Source organism: Phalaenopsis equestris, unplaced genomic scaffold (assembly GCF_001263595.1).
Source record: "Phalaenopsis equestris unplaced genomic scaffold, ASM126359v1 Scaffold000002, whole genome shotgun sequence".
Classification (NCBI taxonomy): Eukaryota; Viridiplantae; Streptophyta; class Magnoliopsida; order Asparagales; family Orchidaceae; genus Phalaenopsis; species Phalaenopsis equestris.
Genome location: NW_018164444.1, coordinates 41,870,918 through 41,889,606, shown reverse-complemented (window position 1 = coordinate 41,889,606; position 18,689 = coordinate 41,870,918). Strand labels below are relative to the sequence as shown.

The window sequence follows — 18,689 nt, the reverse complement described above, 5'->3', positions numbered from 1 at the left end:
ATATATATATATATATATATATACATATATACCAACTTTAAAATTTTATGATTGTGACGAAACTACAAAATGCCACGTTATATTTGAAACATTTTTTTGTCAAAGAGATTATGATTCAATTCGGCTCTTAGTATATAATACTTGATGATCAATATGTTGAACTTTATACTTAATGACCTATATGTTGAACTTTAACATGACAAGTAAATAAATTTAGTCTATACTAGTTTGGACGACCGACCCAATCAAGAGGACTGAGAAGGCTGACCTAGTTCAACTGACCGAACTAATCCCGTAGGCCCAAAGCCAATTAAGCTTAGCTTGTTGAGCTAGAAAGCAGTTGGATGACAAGCTCAGATATGCAAAATACCAGAGTACCCCAGTATTAATCCCATTAAAGTATAGGCAAAAATATAATAATATTATCATTTATTATCTTCTCTATAAATAAGAGAATCATTTAAGAATACGACACGATTGATCACTATTCATTATCTCTCTATATACTTACATACTTGCAATCTATGTTTCAAGAACAAGTCATTATATCATAAACTCTTATCATAAATTTAAACTTTTCAAATAAAAATAAGTTCACCATTGGTGAAGTCTACATGGACAATCTATGCTCGGCCGAAGCTAAAATAGCATGGCTTTCATAACCATAACTTAATTAATTTTTAATTAAATTTAATGACCAGTTAATAGAAATTCTGAATCTTTAGTTTATTTGATTATATTATAGTATGCTATCCACCAACGTTTTATAACCATCGTCTGTATATATATATATATATATATATATATATATGATTTATACATGATTATTCAAAAAAATAAAAAAAATCTACTGCATTTGGCACCGCCGATAGATTTCCTCGGGCTGGCTTATCCACGTCTATGCACCCTTAAGTGAAAAACGGGTCCCACTTCCTGCGGACATTGACGCATCATTGGCACCTATTATAAAAAAGTGGGCTCCACCACATCGTCGTCCGAGAATCCTTTCTCGGGAAAGCTGATCGACGAGTAAAAAAAAAAAAAAACCCAAACTCTTATTTCCGGTTCTTCTCCCCTTCCATGCACACTCGATTCTCTCACCTCTGCAGCTTTTCTCCGACCTCCGGCGACTCCCTCGCCGGCGGCGAACTCGCCGGATATCTTCATCCCGGTACTTGATGTTCTTCTTCGATCTTTTCCTTTGCGTAATCAATCCTGAATCGCGGATCTCTGCTTTAATTCTTATGGTTTTGCTTAAGATCAGTTTTAAGTGCTACTTTAGATGTTTAATGATCCGTAAACGATCGCTGTGCATTTTGTAATTGTTGCGTGTTTGATAATATGTTTTGATGTTGCGCGTAAGGTGTTTGTTGTTATGCCTGAGTGAGAACCCCAATGGAATGCATGAGTAGCGGCTTGTTTTAGCTGCACTTTCAGTGTTGGATTTACATACATATCAGATTTAGGGTGACTTTGGGGCGGCGGTGCGGTGTTGGTGTAGTGCCACATCTCAGTTTTTCTTGTTTGACAAAATTATGTTTTGCTTGCTTTTTCAAAAAGACTGCCCAAAAGATGTTGTCTGGCTTTTTAAAAAAAATAATAATAAAATAAAAAGGCTATTGCAATTTTTGAAAAACTTTTTTTGCAGCAGTCTCACAAATGCTTATTCAAACAACTACAATTACCTTAAATTTTTGCAGCAGTCTCACAAATGGCTAAACCTTTATATTTACTTGTATAACACTTTATTCTTTAAATGATATAAAAAATATCATGAATTTTAACTCATTGAACCTAAAATACATATTTTCATGCATATATGTAGATGTCATTCAAACATTAGGGGTATAAATTCCAGATTCTATAAATTTGATTTTTTTTAGTTTTCTTCTCATTTTTGTCTTAAATTCTGGATTTACTAAATGTTGTTGTTGGTAGGATTTAATAAGTTCAGATTTACACAATTTACCGAAACAACTAAAACCATTACTAAAATGCCCCTTAGAGTGTTATATAAAGAAATATTAGAATGATTTACATATATACCACTTAATTTCTATGTATATACATATTTAACACAAAATTTAACTTTTGGAGCATTTACGTACACAACATACAATTCTTATCTACTTACACATGTAATACCTAAGTTTTAAGCAGTTTTACATTGCAATCACCCAAAATATTAAATATAACATTTTAACCCCTTAAATTCTAAATCAAACATTTTAACCACTAAAAATTTAAAATTTAACATTTTAACCACAAAAAAGTTTCACTCAAAGCATTCATCAGTAGGTAAAGAAGGGTGTTTTGATGAAAAAAGTAGTTAAAATGTTATATTTAAAGTTTGAGTGTGGTTAAAATGTTATATTCAATTTTTTTCGTGATTAGTATATAAAACCATAAGTTTTAAGATTTACATTCATAACACTCAAATCTTTAACATCACCTCAAAAATATCTCTTTATTAACTTCTTAAAAGTGAAGTGCATCTTTTTATGCATAGGTTTGTAGTACCAAGGTGTTATGAATGTATATATCAAACTTTATGTGTAGATATGTATATCCATAAGCATTGTGTGGTTTGTATGTAAATGTTCCTTAATTTTTACATATATGTCGCCTTAATTATGCATGAAGGGTGTATTTCATTTTTTAAAAGTTAAAATAGTGGCATTTTAATGTAATTAATATGAAGGGTTTGGGTGATATAAATGTAAAAAATAGTGTTTAGGTGTTAGATATGTAAATATAGAATTTGGGCAATATGTATGTAAATCTCTTTTACTTGCTATCACTTCGTATGTCAAGGTTATTCATCTCAACCTTACCTTGTCATATATGTTTGCTTATCTTTGGTTTTTGACTTCCAATCCCAGGATTTCATGTAACAAATCGGTCTGCGAATTCAATTAAGGAAAAAAGTGTTCATTTGTGTATTGGAATCACAAGCAGGTTTGGCATATTAAATTTTTATAAATTCATATTTATATTTTTGTACTTTAGTTGTTGAAAGTTGATTCATCATTTGACAGGCGTTCGGCTTATGAAGAAAATGCTGGTCGTCGAGGAGTAGACTCGGCTTTCAATGTTGAAGGAGATGCAAGAAATAGGCAAAAAACATCCGATAAGTTCAATACGTAAGAAATTAATCAGATTTATTATATGTTGTTGCGAACAAAATGGAAGATTTACATACATTTCACTCAATTCGTATGTATTTAAATATCTAACACCTAAAATTCAATTTCTTACATACATGGCACTCTGCCTATGCATGAAAATGTGTATATCACTTTTTAGAAGTTAACATGGTCATATTTTTGATGTGATATGAAAGATTTGTGTTGTATAGATATAAAAATGTGAAGAGTAGGTGTTAGATATGTAAATATATAGGAATTGGGTGGTACGTATGTAAATGCCCCAAAAATTCTATATGTTTGAATTCCTTTGGAATTTTGATGATTTTCTTATCATACAGTTCAAGTTTATATTAAGAACTTGAATGGTTTTGGAATAGGTGCTTTCTTATGTACATGGCATGCTAAACATCCATATTCACTCTTATTTTTTCTTTGGGGCATTTACATACATACCACCCAATTCCTATTCATTTAAATATATAACACAAACTTTACTTTTACCACTCAAATCATTTATATCACATAAAAATACCATTATTTTAACTTTGGAGGATTTATATGCGTACCACTCAATTACTTTATACCTAAACTTTAATTTTTTACATACAAATCATCTTATTTATGTATGAAAAGGAGTGTCACACAAATGACGGTATCTTTTAGAGAAAGATGTCAAAATGGTCCCCTGATTATTTGTCGAGGGTCATTTTAGTCCTAGAGTCTATAAAGTGTCAGTTTAGTCCTCAGACTGTTTTAATGACTAAAATAGTTCTCTCCGAGGACTATTCTAATCCATATTAAAAAAGTATGATGGTTAATTTGACATTTGTATATATTTTTGGACTAAAATGACACATCGAGTAAATAGTCAGAAGAGTATTTTAGAAATGTGATATGAAAGACTTATGGAAGATAAATGTAAAAAAAATATTTAGGCGTTGGATATGTAGATGCATTGGAATCAAGTGGTATGTATATAAATGCCAAAAGTGAAATACACATTTTCGCGCATAAGAGGTATGCACGTAAAAATTGAAACATAGACGTTAGATTTGAAAATAGATATAAATTGACTTGTATGCATCTAAACCTTCCTTCTTCTTTATATAAGATCTTCAATATAGATAAGCTACATATGAAATCTGATATTATTATGAAAATTGCAGCATTTGAGGCTTTTTACGATGGGTCATGGCATGCAGTAGATATTTTGAGAATTAGATGGGGGAAAACCTATATAATGTTCGACCACTGGAGTTCGAAGGTAGAGAACGAAATATGTGCCGACAATATTCGTCTACGATCAAGAAAATCAAATTCTCATGATTGTTCACACCTTCTTAAAGTTGGCGTCGATGTTTGTGTACTCTCAACTCGTCCTATCTCGGGTGGTTTGGATGAACAACCACAACCGAATGTAAGTGATCACAATTCCACGCCACCCATATAAATTGTAAATTAAGAGAGTGTTTGCTATGCTACTTTTAATAGGACTTACATAATGGTTTTAAATAAATCTTGCCAAACGTCATTTCTAGGTTCGATAAATCCGACGCCGTGTTAAATCCAATATTTTCTGGTTCCATTTATTTTGTGACGTAAATCTTGATTTATGAAATCCAACTATTAATTATGTCAAACACATTGAATGGGTTTAATTATATTTAATCTTAATTGAAGCCAACATTATTTCGGGTTTAACAATAATTGGATTTGATAAATCCAAATTTACCAAATTTATTAAATTCTATTAAACTTAAATCTTATTTGCAGCCAAACACCCCCAAATAGATTATACCATTGATTGGTTCATGTTACTTTTCATCATAAATGTATGCATGAAAACAATCTTTATCTATGTTATGTTAGTTAGGGACATTTACATACATAACATTCATTTCCTATGAATTTACATGTCTAACACTTATGCTTTATTTTTTTTAACATTTATACCATGTAGATCATTCATATTGCATCACAATACCATCATTTTAACATTTAAAAAGTTAAATACACATTTTCATGCACAGGCAAGCAGGGATGTATGTCAAAGTTGATGTTTAGGCGTTAGATATGTCAATACTTATGAATTGAGTGCTATGTACGTAAATCTTTCTTTATCTTATTGCAAAGGAAATTTTGGTTTTGCACAGAAAAAAGAACTAAAATGACTTCATATTGTTTGTAAGGTGTCATTTAGTCTTAGGGTATGTTTGGGGTAGATGCAGTTACTTATAGAAAAAGTTGTGAAGCTGCTGTAGAAAAAGCTGTTGTTCAAAAAACTACGGTGGCCATTATAAATTTTTTTAGTTTTGAAAAAGTCAAACCGCATTTTTCTTGTAACCATCATACTTAGTTAGGTCAGGTTGAAAATACAACTTCTCACCATAATTTTTTGAAAAACAAGCATAGCAAAATTTTGGCAATCGCTTGAAAGTGCGGTCCAACACCATACTGTTGTCCTAAACACAATCTTAAACTATATAATGGGTTGATGTAGTTCCTAAACTCTTAAATTTAAGAGTAAAAATGATCATGTCGTTGAAAGTGATTTAAATTGAAATGACCCCTCCCAAATAGTTTATATATAGAATTTCTCTTGGAGGCATTTACATAAATAGCACGAAATTCTTATGTATTTACATATCTTAGGCCTAACTTTTATATTTACACACATAACACTTAAAATTTTATTATCATGTCAAATATAACACTATTACCACTTTTTAAAAATAAATTATACTTTTTTCATTCATATATTTGAAATGTCAAAGTGCTATATATATAATATGTAAATGCATAAGAATTGCGTGCACATTTTGAACATTCACTTTCATTATTAGCAATTGCAAGCACTATTCTAGCTCATTAGTTACAAAGCAATTATCCTCTAACTTTTGAGAAAATATTATGTCTGAATGTAGGATGTGTGGATGATGGCGTGATGTGATCTCCATCAACACAATCTCAAATTCAAATTTTTATTTATATGGGAAGACAATTTAGTCTTTTGGCCATCCTGTAATATCAATTTTGACCCTCCTGAAATCTCACTTTGGCCATCCATGTTGGATCTATGAGGGCAGTCTCTGCCCCGCCCCACCCACCAAAAAAAAAAAAGAGGCTTGTTCCGCCTCTGCCACACGGTGGAACTTAATATTTTCTCTTTTTACTTTCTGATATGTTTTGATAATTTTTGTAAAATTGCAGTTTCCCTTATGGTACGATGCAAAAATCATATCAAAAAAGACTCTTCGTCATCATGATGGCCGGTGTTCCTGCCTATTTTCCGTCATTCTCTACAGGGAAAGAGCTTTTAATGGCACTGGAAAGAACGTATTGTTCGAGAGAGCTGAAATGGTCACCATTGACAGAATCGCAATTCTTCAAAAGCTTGAAGACGAACCTCAAGAACACGAATTCGATCGCTGGAGCTTCACCGAGGACTGCATTTCCTCAGCCAGAAGTAAACTAATTGGCGGAATTTTTTCTTCTGAAATTTCATGGCTGGTTGTGCTTTCCATACAAAAGGGAATCAGTTTTGATGTGAAAGTATTACAGAGAAATATCGTTTACCAAATCCTGAACAGAAATCCTGTGACGGGCATGAAGATCATGTGCTTCCATGGATTTAACGAAACTTTGAGGCCGGTGGTAAGAAGTGTCGACCTGTTTCTTGTGAAAGAGACGGCAGCAGAAGCAGCATTGAAGGTGTTTGTCGAACCAGATTGTAACGGAGAGATGGAGGTGGATAGTGAGTCTGATGTAGAGGTTTTGTATGATTGCATGAGTCTGAGACGATCGAAGCGCCAAAAGGTTAAGCCGAGACGTTTTACGAGCTTCTACTCTCCGGATTTTGATCGCACGGCGAGGAATTCGGGGCAGATTGTAGAGATATTGGATCAAAGTCCTGATGAAAAGTCTGATTCAGTTGAAGTGGAACAACAGTTAGTGGATAATTGGGAGATTTGTCCAGCGGAAAGAAGCTCTGATGAGGATTATGAATTCTCACCAGTTTCAGATAGGAAGAAAACGTTCGATTGGAAAGTAAAAGAAGGGGAACCTCAGCTTCTACTTACAATGGGTGATGAGATTGGTGAGATTCAGCCTGGTGATTCGCCGGATAGGCTAACGCAGGATAGTTCAGAAAAACCGGCACAGAGGCCCAGGGGCAGGCCGAGAAAAAGTGATCGGAGAACTCCATTGAGAAACGGTAATCCGCTTTATAAGAAGAGATATTCTTACAGGAAGAAGCTCCTTCTCAGTGCGGCAGAGTGTGAGCTGCTGATAAAGCAATGCATGGGAACTATAGAGGATGAAATCGAAACTGAAGTCGAGGCAGGCTCTCAACCAGAGAAAACATTTGTAGAGGAAGAAGAAGAAGACTTCAAATGGTCTCCAGCTTCTAAGGATCCATTCGAAATTGATGAGAATGAAGACCTCTGGAAAGAAATGGAGAATACGTTAACTGTACTCGCACTTCTTGAACAGCAGGCATGGTGTTCTTCCTTCTTCTTTAGCGCAACTAAAATCATACCTTTAGACATTGTGACGCACATTTGTAGTGAAATTTATTGAATTTCAGTTTTCAAAATAATTTAATCACTATTTTTTCCTTTGTATTCCCAAAAAGTAGATGTTTGGGTCATCATGCATTAGATGGTCCAGATCATCAAGAATAAAACGGTTCAGAACATATAAGTGAACAGAAATCCTTTCGGGTGAGTGAAAATAAAAAATTGAGTCACTAGACTCAACTACTGGTCGAATGACTAAGACCGAGTGCCCAAACCCAATACACTGAGGCTGAGCTCGCAAGGCTGAGTGATCGGAACTGGGTGATTGATGGTTGAACCCCCAAAGGCGAATACCTAGGGATGAGCAAGTAGTCAGGCACCCTAAAAGGGTGTGGTAAGTATGAATTATGCTGCAAATAAGAAGATGAGCGAAGCAATTAGAAGAAATTGATCGTGAAATCACATACAACATGGAATGCACCAGAGATTTTGTGGCTCAACAAATCCAAGTGCTCAAGGAGCAGATGATGGAAATGCTCAGAGAAACACTGGCGCAAGGGATGGTTCCACCATCCGAACAGGCTGCCCCTGCACACCTGAGAAGATCTAGCGCCAATGCTTGGAGAGCCCTATCACTGACTCCAATTGTGAACAATAACACTTCTTACACCGACAACCCCGGATCAACATCCCTAGTCCGCGACAGTCAAGGACATAACAATAACCCGCGACCTAATCCCCAGAGAATGCTTTCTCCATGCATTTCCGAAGTTGAGGAGCCCAAATGCTTCAAAATCTCATAAGCTTCTTTCGAATGGACAATATGTCTCCTACGGTAAACGTCACGCTGAATAGTCGACTCTTCGTTATGATCTAGAAGGAATCCACCCTTCGGTAGTTCAATAGTCTTTCACTAGGAGCAATTACCTTCTTTATTGAATTCAATAGAATGTTAATAGTGCAGTTCGCGAGTGCACAAAGATTTTAAAAAAACTCCCAAACGCTATTATAGTTGTGTTCCTGCGCACCTTCATGACTCGATTCTAGAAAGAGATGCTAGAGATGTGGGACCTGGAGCCCATGGATCCCCAAGGAGCCCTTGCTCAGGGAATGAGAGAATGTACCTTCTGTTACGCGTGGGGACTGCAACCCCCAAAGACACTAGCAGAGTTGTTGGAAGTTGTCAACAATCACATATCGACAAAAGAGTATAACTCGCTCTCGATCTTGCAAGGATTGAGCGACCGCAACAACATTCATTGAAGAGGAGCTTCCGCATGGGCGAATAGTAACCGAGGTCCGAGTCTCCATCCGTGGCCACCAATGCAACCTTGACACAAGGACAACCATCCTCGCCCTTACTTGAGGGCGTGCATGCCAGAGGGGACAACATGCCCGAACACGAGATGGGCACAAAATCAAGTGTAGCGAGTGGAATGCTATCTCGAGAGGCCACATGATCTGACTCATGAAATCTTTCAACTAACCCCACTGAGGGTTTCGGTGGTAGAAGTAATGGAGGCCATCCAACATAAGGATTTCTTCTGGAAGCCCGCTTCAATGGAAGTTAGAGGATACACCCATGACCCCAAAAAGGTTTGCGCTTACCATAGGGATCTTGGGCACGATATAGAAGTGTTGACACCTTCGAACTATGATCGAAGAGCTAATCAGAGCCAAAAATTGAAAGGAATTCATTGTGCCTGGAGCTATCACTCAACAACAAAGAAAAGCTCTGACAGAAGAAGGCCGCAATGAGCGGGCTCAAGCTCATACCATACACATCGCAGAAGTTGTCTCGAACATCCTTAGAGGGGATGGGATTGAAACCTCCAGGTTGGCGAGTCTGAAGTGGCTTTGCTTAGGCAAGTTGTGTATGGCTGCCTCGTCCTAGTGGCGGGTCGTACGTCATCCCCCCCATTACATTTAGAGAAGAAGACTTGCCCGCCAAGGGTAATCCTTACAACAACACTATCGTCGTCATTGCCCTCATCGAAAAATTTTCAGGTTAACAACACTTTTGTTGATTCAGGGAGCTCGATGAACATTTTGTTCATATCCATCTTCTACAAGATAAATCTAGGAGCCGAGCATTTGAAGACCACATCCGAGCTCTTGTACAAATTCTCTAGAGAAAGGAATGATGCATTGAGAGTCATTGCCCTGCCTATCACATGGGGGATGGTAATAAGCAATTTAATGCACGACCAACTTCATGTTGATCTATTCACCAACAACCTACAACGTCATCTTCGGCCGTGTACTGCTCAACAATTTCAAGGCATTTATCTTTACTTATCATGTGGCAGTAAAATTCCATGGCAACAGAGAGATTATCACCATTAGGAGAGTTCTGGAGCAATCACACGTTTGTTGCCTACGAGCTATCAGAAGCGTGCATCGGAAACCATTCAAAATGGACGCCCAACAAAGATGTAGCCTGGAAACTAGCGAGGCTATTGAAGAAATCCCAATTGTGATTGGTGGGACTGGTATATTTTTTATTAAGCGTGACTTTTGATGTAGATCACGAGGAAGAGCTCATCCAGACACTCTGCGAGTATTGTATAATGTTTGTCTGGACGGTCAAAAAAATGTTGGGAGCCTTCGCCGACGTAGCATGTCGTCGCCTCAATCTCAACCCCCCGGTTCGACCTACCAAAACAAAAAATAATATCATAGGCCCTCACACTGGTGGAACTGATCAAGGAAGAAGTGCAAAATCTGTCGGAGGTTGGTCAAGTAGGTCCAATTCTCGGACTGGGTGGCGAATGTGGTGGTGGTCTGGAAGGTGAACAATGAGTAGCAAATGTGTGTCAAATTCACTAGACTCAATGAAACCTCCCCAAAAGACAACTACCCATGTCGCAAATCGACGCACTCATAGATGCGGCGACCAACCACTCAGTCATGAGCTCTCTCTGAATGTCATCAAATGAAGATTCATTCAGTTGACGCTAAAAAACCATGTTCATCAGTAGAGAGTCTTTTATTATAATGTAATGGTCATCGGGCTTTAAAATATAGGCGCCACTTATCAGAAAATTTTGGATGTAGTTTTTATGAATCAAAGAGGGCAAAATATTAAAGTTTTTCTTGATAATGTGCTGGTTAAAAGTAAAACGCTTGAACAATATATAAGTAGGTTAAAAGAAACATTCAAAACTCTCCAGAAATAAAACATGAAATTAAGCTTGCTCAAATGCACATTTGAGGCAGAAATTGGCAATTTTCTAGGCTACTATTAACCACGGAAGGCAACTCAGAGAAGGTCCAAACACTCCCCCCCTAAATGCCAAAGAATTACCAAAATAGGTCCAAACACTCCCCCCCTAAATGCCAAAGAATTACCAAAATTAATAGGCAGAATCGCATGCTTGAGTTGATTCATCTCCAAGTTTAGGCATCAATGTGTAGCCTTCTTTAAAGTTCTGAGAAATACTAAAAATTCACATGGACAGACGAGTATGAGCAAGCCTTTCAATGACTGAAGCATTCTTTGGCCTCACTATCTTTTGCTTCAAAGCCTAAAACCAAGTGTTGAACTCTCAATCTATGTGGGAGTCGGACCCGATTTGATCAACTTGGTCTTAGTTCGGGGAGAACGGGAACAAAAATTCCCAATCTACCAAATCAACCAAGTTTTGAGAGGAGAAAGCTCAGGTATCCTATTATGGAAAAAATTAATATTTGCTTTAATTGTTTTAGTTTAGAAACTTCACCCATATTTTTAGATGCATTAGGTGCGAGTGATCAATAATCACCCCGCTCAAGTCAGTATTGGCCAAACTCGAGCATTCCGGACGATTCCTCAAGTGGGTAGTTGAACTCAACGAGTTCGACCTATTCATACCCCCAAAATAATAATCAAGTTGGAGGCAGTGGCTAACTTCCTCACAGGTTTTGCTGAGATGGGGCAATCAGAATGATGAGGCAATAACCTAGGACCCAACCTAAACCTTGTGCGTAGATGAAGCATCATATCGAAAGGAACTAGATTGTGACTCGCAGTAACGAGTTTGATCGTACATCGTATCTATCATTCCGTCAAAGTAAAATTTGAAGCAAACAACAACCAGACTGAGTATGAGACTCTAATTATCAGGTTGCGCCAAATGTACAGGATCGGGGTGCAACATCTCTTGGTAAGGTCGGACTTGCAACTAGTGGTCAATTAAGTGAATGGTCAATTTGAAGCAAGGGAAGAGATGATGGCAAAATATCTCGCTAAGACCAAAGTAGAAATAGGGAAAATTGATTATTTTAGAATCAAACACATTCTCTGGGATGACAATCAAGTAGCATATTTTCTCTTCAAATGCAATCAATTGGCCAGTACATTGCCCACAAAAGCTTATATGTTCGATGATGGAAGAAGCGAAAACTATGAAGGTAGCAATCAAAGAGGTGAAGAGTTTGATGGATCCATATGCCCACTTCCTGAAAATTGGAGAACCCTCATCAGGAACAAAAGATTGTAAACGCTTCTGAATCAAAGTCGCACATTACCTCATCTAGGATGGTGAGCTGTTCCTTTAATTGGCAACTTCGTTGTATCGGCGGTGCATATGAGAAAATAAGATGATAGATATTCTCAAAAAAACAGTCAGGTGAGTGTGGAAGCCATTATAGTGTACGAATGCTAGCCAATCAGATACTTCGACAAGGCTACTTTCGGCTGACTCCCAAGAAGGTTGTGGATGATTTCTCAAGGATGTGTGAATATTGCTAGAAATTTGGCCCCATGCAACTCAAACTTTCCCACTGGTTGCAACCCATCACAAGTCCCTGGTTGTTTGTCGTTTTGAGGACTCGGTTTCCTAGGCCCTTTCCCACCTTCCAAGGGACAATGTAAATCCATATTGGTTGCGATTGACAATTTTTTAAAATGGATAGAGTCCAAAGCCTTCACTTGTATTACTGTCGAAGTTTTCCGCAAATTCATTTAGACAGATTTGATTTGTCGATATGGTCTTCCGATGGTGATCATAATCGACAATGAGACACCGTTCACCAACTAAGGAGTAATGATTTCATTCGGGGGCCAAGGAACTAACCTAATACTCACTTTATTCATCATTCACCAACCAACAAACAAGTTGAAGCCACAAACAAGCTAATTCTCAATCTCTCAAGGAAAATGGTCAAGGGGGTGAAAGGCAAATAGTTTGACCTCCTTTCATTCATCATCTGGGCAATCATGACTACTCCCTCAACCGTAATCAAACTCCGTTTCTACTTTCACACAAGATGGAGGTTGTATTACCGATTGAATACAACTTGCACAACCAAAGTGTAGCTGCCACCTCAACATTTGGGGAAGAAGGCCTAGATGAATGGCGGGACATGAACAACAAAGAGATCGAGCTTGCTCTCAACCTATTAGAAGAAGAGTGCATCCAGTCAGCTCTCAGCGAGAGGAAATCAGAAAAGAATGGCGCGCTACTACAACGCTCATGTTAGGGAAAATTGATTCAGAGAAGGAAACTTGGTTCTAAAGAAGGTAGCTCTAGCACCACATGACCAAGTCTTTGGAAAACTTGACCAGGCGTGAACTAGGCCATTCATCGTTAGCAAGTGAATCGCCCAAGAAGCCTACAAACTACAAAATTTCACTGACAAGGAAGTACTTTGTACATGGAGCGGAGATGATTTAAAAAAATTTTATCCCTAAAAGCTATGTAACTTGTTCACTCATTAGTTGCCTCAACGAATGAGTTGTAATATCTATCATTAATAATAAAATACTCATTTGGTCATGTCGTTCATAATGATGAGAGTGTGACTTATACTAGAAAGGTAGATTATTATACTTTCGTTGGAAGCCGGAAGCCTGGGAAACAAATTAGGAGCTCTCCTAACTCTCAAGCTAGACCTACAGGAGAGCCAAAGGCCTCAAGTAGGTGAAGGATAATTCTCACCTAAATGATTGCGACTACCCAGTCTCACGGTACACCCGATAAATTTTATGCCCGACAAAATTCAACCACCTAACCTTAACCTCTATATTGATAAAAAAATTTAATTGTATGACATCGCTCTCATCCCCGCCTGAATTTCGTAGCCACTCGTTTGGACTTGGAGAACTTAGTTATAGAAAGTCGCTACTTCTGAAGGGAAGCTCGACCCTAACAGTAGCGACATGGTCAACGGTTCACAAGAAATAAAAAATAGTGCACTCTAGCTTGAGGAACTCACTTCTAGAGGACGGTTCGATGTAAGGGGACTCAGCTATTAGGTCGCCCAGATGATTATGAAATAATAAATTCACAAAGGCACACGTACACTTCACAACAACAATAAAAGAGACTGTACAAATTTTTTTTTTTATTTCATAAGTACATAGTCACATTACAAGCATTCGGCCTCTCGCTGGTCGTAAAAAAATATTTATATAAAGATAATTCTTTTCGGTTGCTCGACTGAGTTATGCAATCGCTTTTTTGTTGAATGGCGCGACCTTCTCACATCCTTCCGTTGAGTCGGAAGACGACCTCTTGAGGACAGATCCCTCGAGCTAATGGCAGAGTTGTTCTTAGAGAAGGAATTGTGTACTCTGATAGTTCCCATTGCTTCGACAAACTACCATGAACATGAATTTGGTGCCTGCTAAGTTTGGACCGGCAAGCAGTCAAATGAACTGTGATGCAAACCATATTATATTCGTTCAACCATGATGACGATGCCCGCGTAACATACGATCGCAGTGAAAATTGTTAAATTGGACAACTGTGAATCGGATGTTGATGTCACTGCTAGAGTAGTGTGCAACAGATGTTTTGATGGAAAGGAAATTATCCATATCTATCTAACATCCAATTGGCATCACCAACCCCAATCAACACCGTGATCCTAAGAGAGATAAATCAACAAGGAAAAAGCCACATGAAAGCCCATGCAACTAGTACCTCTCTGGTATATCCTCCTTAAGGGTCTGACGAGCTAATGACCATCTTCAGAATCACCAACCAAGAAGCTTGTCATTTTGAAAATTAGCGAACAAGAAGTTTAGAAGACAAATGAGGGTGTATCCGAGCGATCTGACTCATCTCATATTCATCGAAGATCTCCTGACTAAAAAACTGCCAAAATCTCGCGCTAACCAATTGTGGAACTATGTTAAGTTTTTTATCAACGGAGGATGAAAATGATCTCTCCCTCGATATTTATAAGGGGCAGTGAAGAGGGGTCGACCAAAAAATAAATGTTGCATTTATAACAAACCTTTATTACTCAACCATCCGACATGTCAACATCAGACGATTGATATTAATGAAGGTGCCTCTCAAAGGGCCATTTGATCACAAAAAATTACCAACCACAACATTATGAACTTATAATCAATGATCATATGAATAGAACAATTCAACCAAAAGCACTGTTTCAGTTCGATTAATTCATTATATAGTCGTTCATCTTACAACACTCGATCATTATAAAATCTTTCTACCCTTTTCGCTCAAAACACAGCTCAAGCCCTGACAGTTGGATTCTCCCATTTGCCACGAGATCCACAATGAGTAGCACATGAGTCACCCCAGTGGTGAGTCTAGACGGTTAACTCCACGAAAATAGCAATAAAATTTGCTTAATAAGTTTGGTGTAAGGCACGACCCATCCAAGGGGACGATCTAATCGAGAGACTGTAGGGGAATAAGGTAGTATAAGACTTGAGTCGTGTGCAGTTTTATTCATGACATCATTCCAATAAATCAACAAATAATTTGTGTCAGGACTCGCCTAGATGAGCAAATATGCAGTTGGCATCTAATCGGTTTTTCATATGCTTTGTTATCAAGTTCTTGTCACATAAAAAGTCATTCACACATGTTAAATGATTAATTCCAGGATTTATTGTACATAAACTACGCTCATTCATAGTGATCAACGAAGGATCAAAATTTATATTTCAATTCTTCTTATGGCAAAAAATGTCTTTACATGAAGGAAACCTAATCATACGTTCGACGATTCCCTGACACCCTCTCCCCTTCGTCATTCAACTCGGAGTTGGTTACTATCTTCCTAAAATGTTCCATAGAGGTCCAGACTGAAGAGACCACTCTATTCTCCACGAGGTGGTCAAGTCAATATTGGATCGCTTCACTGAATCTGGCTTGGAAGGTGGTTATCTATGCAAAACTCTACGAGATATCCTAGACAAATTCTTCAGGTGTCTTTATCGTCACCATCCGCTTGAGCATTAGCTTGTTGTCTTCCTCCAGGCCTTAGCAGTATATTTCCCACAAAAGGATGTCCATCTCCAACTACTCAAGCGAATACAACATGGTGAATTCGACACCATCATCTAACAAGGCCACCTTCTTTATAAGGGATTGATACATACCTTGAGTTCCTAAATGCTCGCCTTAGTTTTCTCCTACCTTTTAGTAGGCGTTGGAACATAGGGAGCAGGGTGTGGGTGGCCTATCATTTGACCGCCTGAAGGCGGGAGACTTCCAATGATGAAATATTCAAGTCCTTCCTTCGAAGGAGGCAGACATGGACAGAGAGCATATAGCTTTTCCCATACTATAAGAGTACCAAACGATGTGAGGACTTGCGAAGTTCCAATCCTTTGATAGACCCACCAAGGCGTAATGACCACTCCTACTCAATCTCACTAACTCCCCTCTCCTATGGGGAGCCCATTTAAGTTGGGGCCTCTTAAGGCCGATTGACCTCTTCGCTTACGAGAGGGACCCCCTCCAGTGGCTCCTTCTCTTTCCTCTTACACTCTACCTCAAGACAAATCGACTTCATTGTCTCCACAACGACCTCCTTGCCCGCGAGATCGCCCTTGCCTTCCTGAGGAGACGGATTGGTCACTGGTCTTTCACCAATTGATAACCTACGACGGGAGAGGTAGGCTCTGAGATGCTCTTGATTCAATAGGCAACCTCAGCACCACTGGTACCCTCCATCAACTTACTCCATTCGGCCCTGTCAGTCGCCCTATCACTCCTCATCATCACCTTCACCCATCGTCTCCCCTCTTCTATCATCTGCAGGTATTTCTGGAAGAGAAATAATATTATTCGATAACGCTCAACATATCCCGATCTCTTGATTAGAATTAGCTCATTGGTCCCCACATTTTGAACTATAGTCGAAGGGATGGCCAAATGCAAATATTCACTCATATCTAATGAAGTCAGGTCTGGTCTCCCCTCCTGATGCTCCTTTGTCAAGGTCCCATCAATTTCTTCCTAAGTGGCATCAACGAACGCCCATTTTTCCTTAGTCATGACACTTTAAACATCCGGAGCAAGCATTTTGCCAACGACCTAGCCCCTAAGTACTTAGGCACACTAAGCTTTGCACCCATGACTTAGTGAGCCTACTTGTCGGCGATAAAAAGTTGAGTTGGGGGAGTTGCCTGTAGGAAGCTGTCGGTCACCGGAATCGAAATCCTGTCGCCCGCTTTGAAAGGACGTTTTAATTTACATATAAATTTAAGTTTAAAATCAAATATGAAAATCAAACTGATCTCATATTTTTTATAATTTAAATGAAAGAGCGTTTTACCTCAAACCCTGTATCTATCCCGAGGGATAAACACAAGATTTGAGGATGAAGCTTAATCAAATAAACTAAGAAATACATGACGTCTGTTTGGTCTGCGAAACCGTTTTATTTGCCGACAAATTCCCCTATTTAATATGAAAAATTAAATGAGGTTTATTTTAAGCTAGGTTCGGAAAAACTTTTTATAAGGACAAGTCCCTATAGTTAATTACATCTTAAATGGCCAAAGTCACGTAAGAATACTCTCGATAAAAATCAAGAAAGATTATCTTCAAGTAGGTCAAAAGGATAGAACTTTTCAACGAAATCGGACAAAGAGGTGTGCAAAAGGGGAATGGTTCAAACTTGGAACATTTATTGTAGAATCCATAGGAGGAAGAACTAGGAGATGCCACAGATCCGAAGGAGAACCTCGGTGACTTTCCAGTCTACCCTATTGTTTGGCTTCAGTTTTGAGGAGAAATATTTAAGTGTTTTATCCTGCCAATTTTTATTTAATTAGGACTTACATTCGTGTGAAACGATCACACAAATAGCCTGGAAGATGTGAGGATTTAGGTCGTAACGAACGACAACCTCAGAATCCTAAAACGAGTTAGGGTTTAGATCGTACAACAGAGTTATACGAATGCTTAACGAAAAGTTGAGAATTTATGTTGCGTTAGACGAACAACGTTGAAATCCTATGGATTGTTGTTTTAATTTTTAGGAAATGAATGATTTAGTTGGGGAAGACATGTTCTGCTGTTGAAGATGATCGTGCTGCCCACCGCGCTAGTTCAAAGCTCCTTTTCGTGATGAGTTTAAGTTTTCTAGGGTGTCCGGTTATGATGTCAATTGTCGTGACGAGTTTAGGTTTTCTAGGGTGTCAGATTATAATGTCAAATTCAACGGCCCTATGGTTGTAGTTTTTCTGATATTTTTATAGATAACATGTTGAAGTTGTATAGTGTATAACATAACAGTAGAATATGTTGCACAGGACAAGCAGTAGAGTATACAGTGAAGAAAACAGTACAACATGCAGTATAAAGAAAAGTAAAAGGTACAGCAGGGAAATGATTATAAGAGAATAACATGCTATAAACATAAAACAAACCTATATACCTGGGAGATCCGTTGTTCCTTAGGTGTAATTGATGCAACAGGTACAAACAACAAAACTTGAGGAAACAAGTTGAAATGCTTTATATAAACGAAAACAAAGAAACATCGTCCAGAAATCTCGAGAAAGATCGACAAAAGACTCACGACAAGAGAGATGTGAGGAAATCGACAAATCGATTAAAATTGTAGAAAACACGGGAAAATCCCGAAAAGAGACCACGAGCGCTTTGTCCAAAAATTCCAAGAAAAACATATGAAAAAGTCCAAAAAGGGGGGACCGCAAGCACTCGGGTCGGGGCTAGGCTCAACTATATATTAGTACTCTAGGGTCGTCGAAGGCTACTCGGTCACCCGGATGTATAAAACCCGCCACTCAACTAGAAGGGTG

At 38.1% G+C, this 18,689-nt stretch overlaps 1 protein-coding gene across 1 annotated transcript in view; it reads left to right on the top strand.

Annotated features, from left to right (window-relative positions):
* Positions 1 to 1,016: 1,016 nt before the first annotated feature.
* The window catches only part of LOC110035727 (SNF2 domain-containing protein CLASSY 1-like), a 36,119-nt gene continuing 18,446 nt past the window's right edge, over positions 1,017 to 18,689 (top strand). Inside the window, exons 1-5 of the mRNA XM_020740010.1 lie at positions 1,017 to 1,171; positions 2,883 to 2,958; positions 3,039 to 3,143; positions 4,316 to 4,566; positions 6,360 to 7,643. Coding sequence (XP_020595669.1) covers positions 3,092 to 3,143; positions 4,316 to 4,566; positions 6,360 to 7,643 — 1,587 coding nt within the window. The 5' untranslated portion in view covers positions 1,017 to 1,171; positions 2,883 to 2,958; positions 3,039 to 3,091. The remainder of the gene's footprint in view (positions 1,172 to 2,882; positions 2,959 to 3,038; positions 3,144 to 4,315; positions 4,567 to 6,359; positions 7,644 to 18,689) is intronic.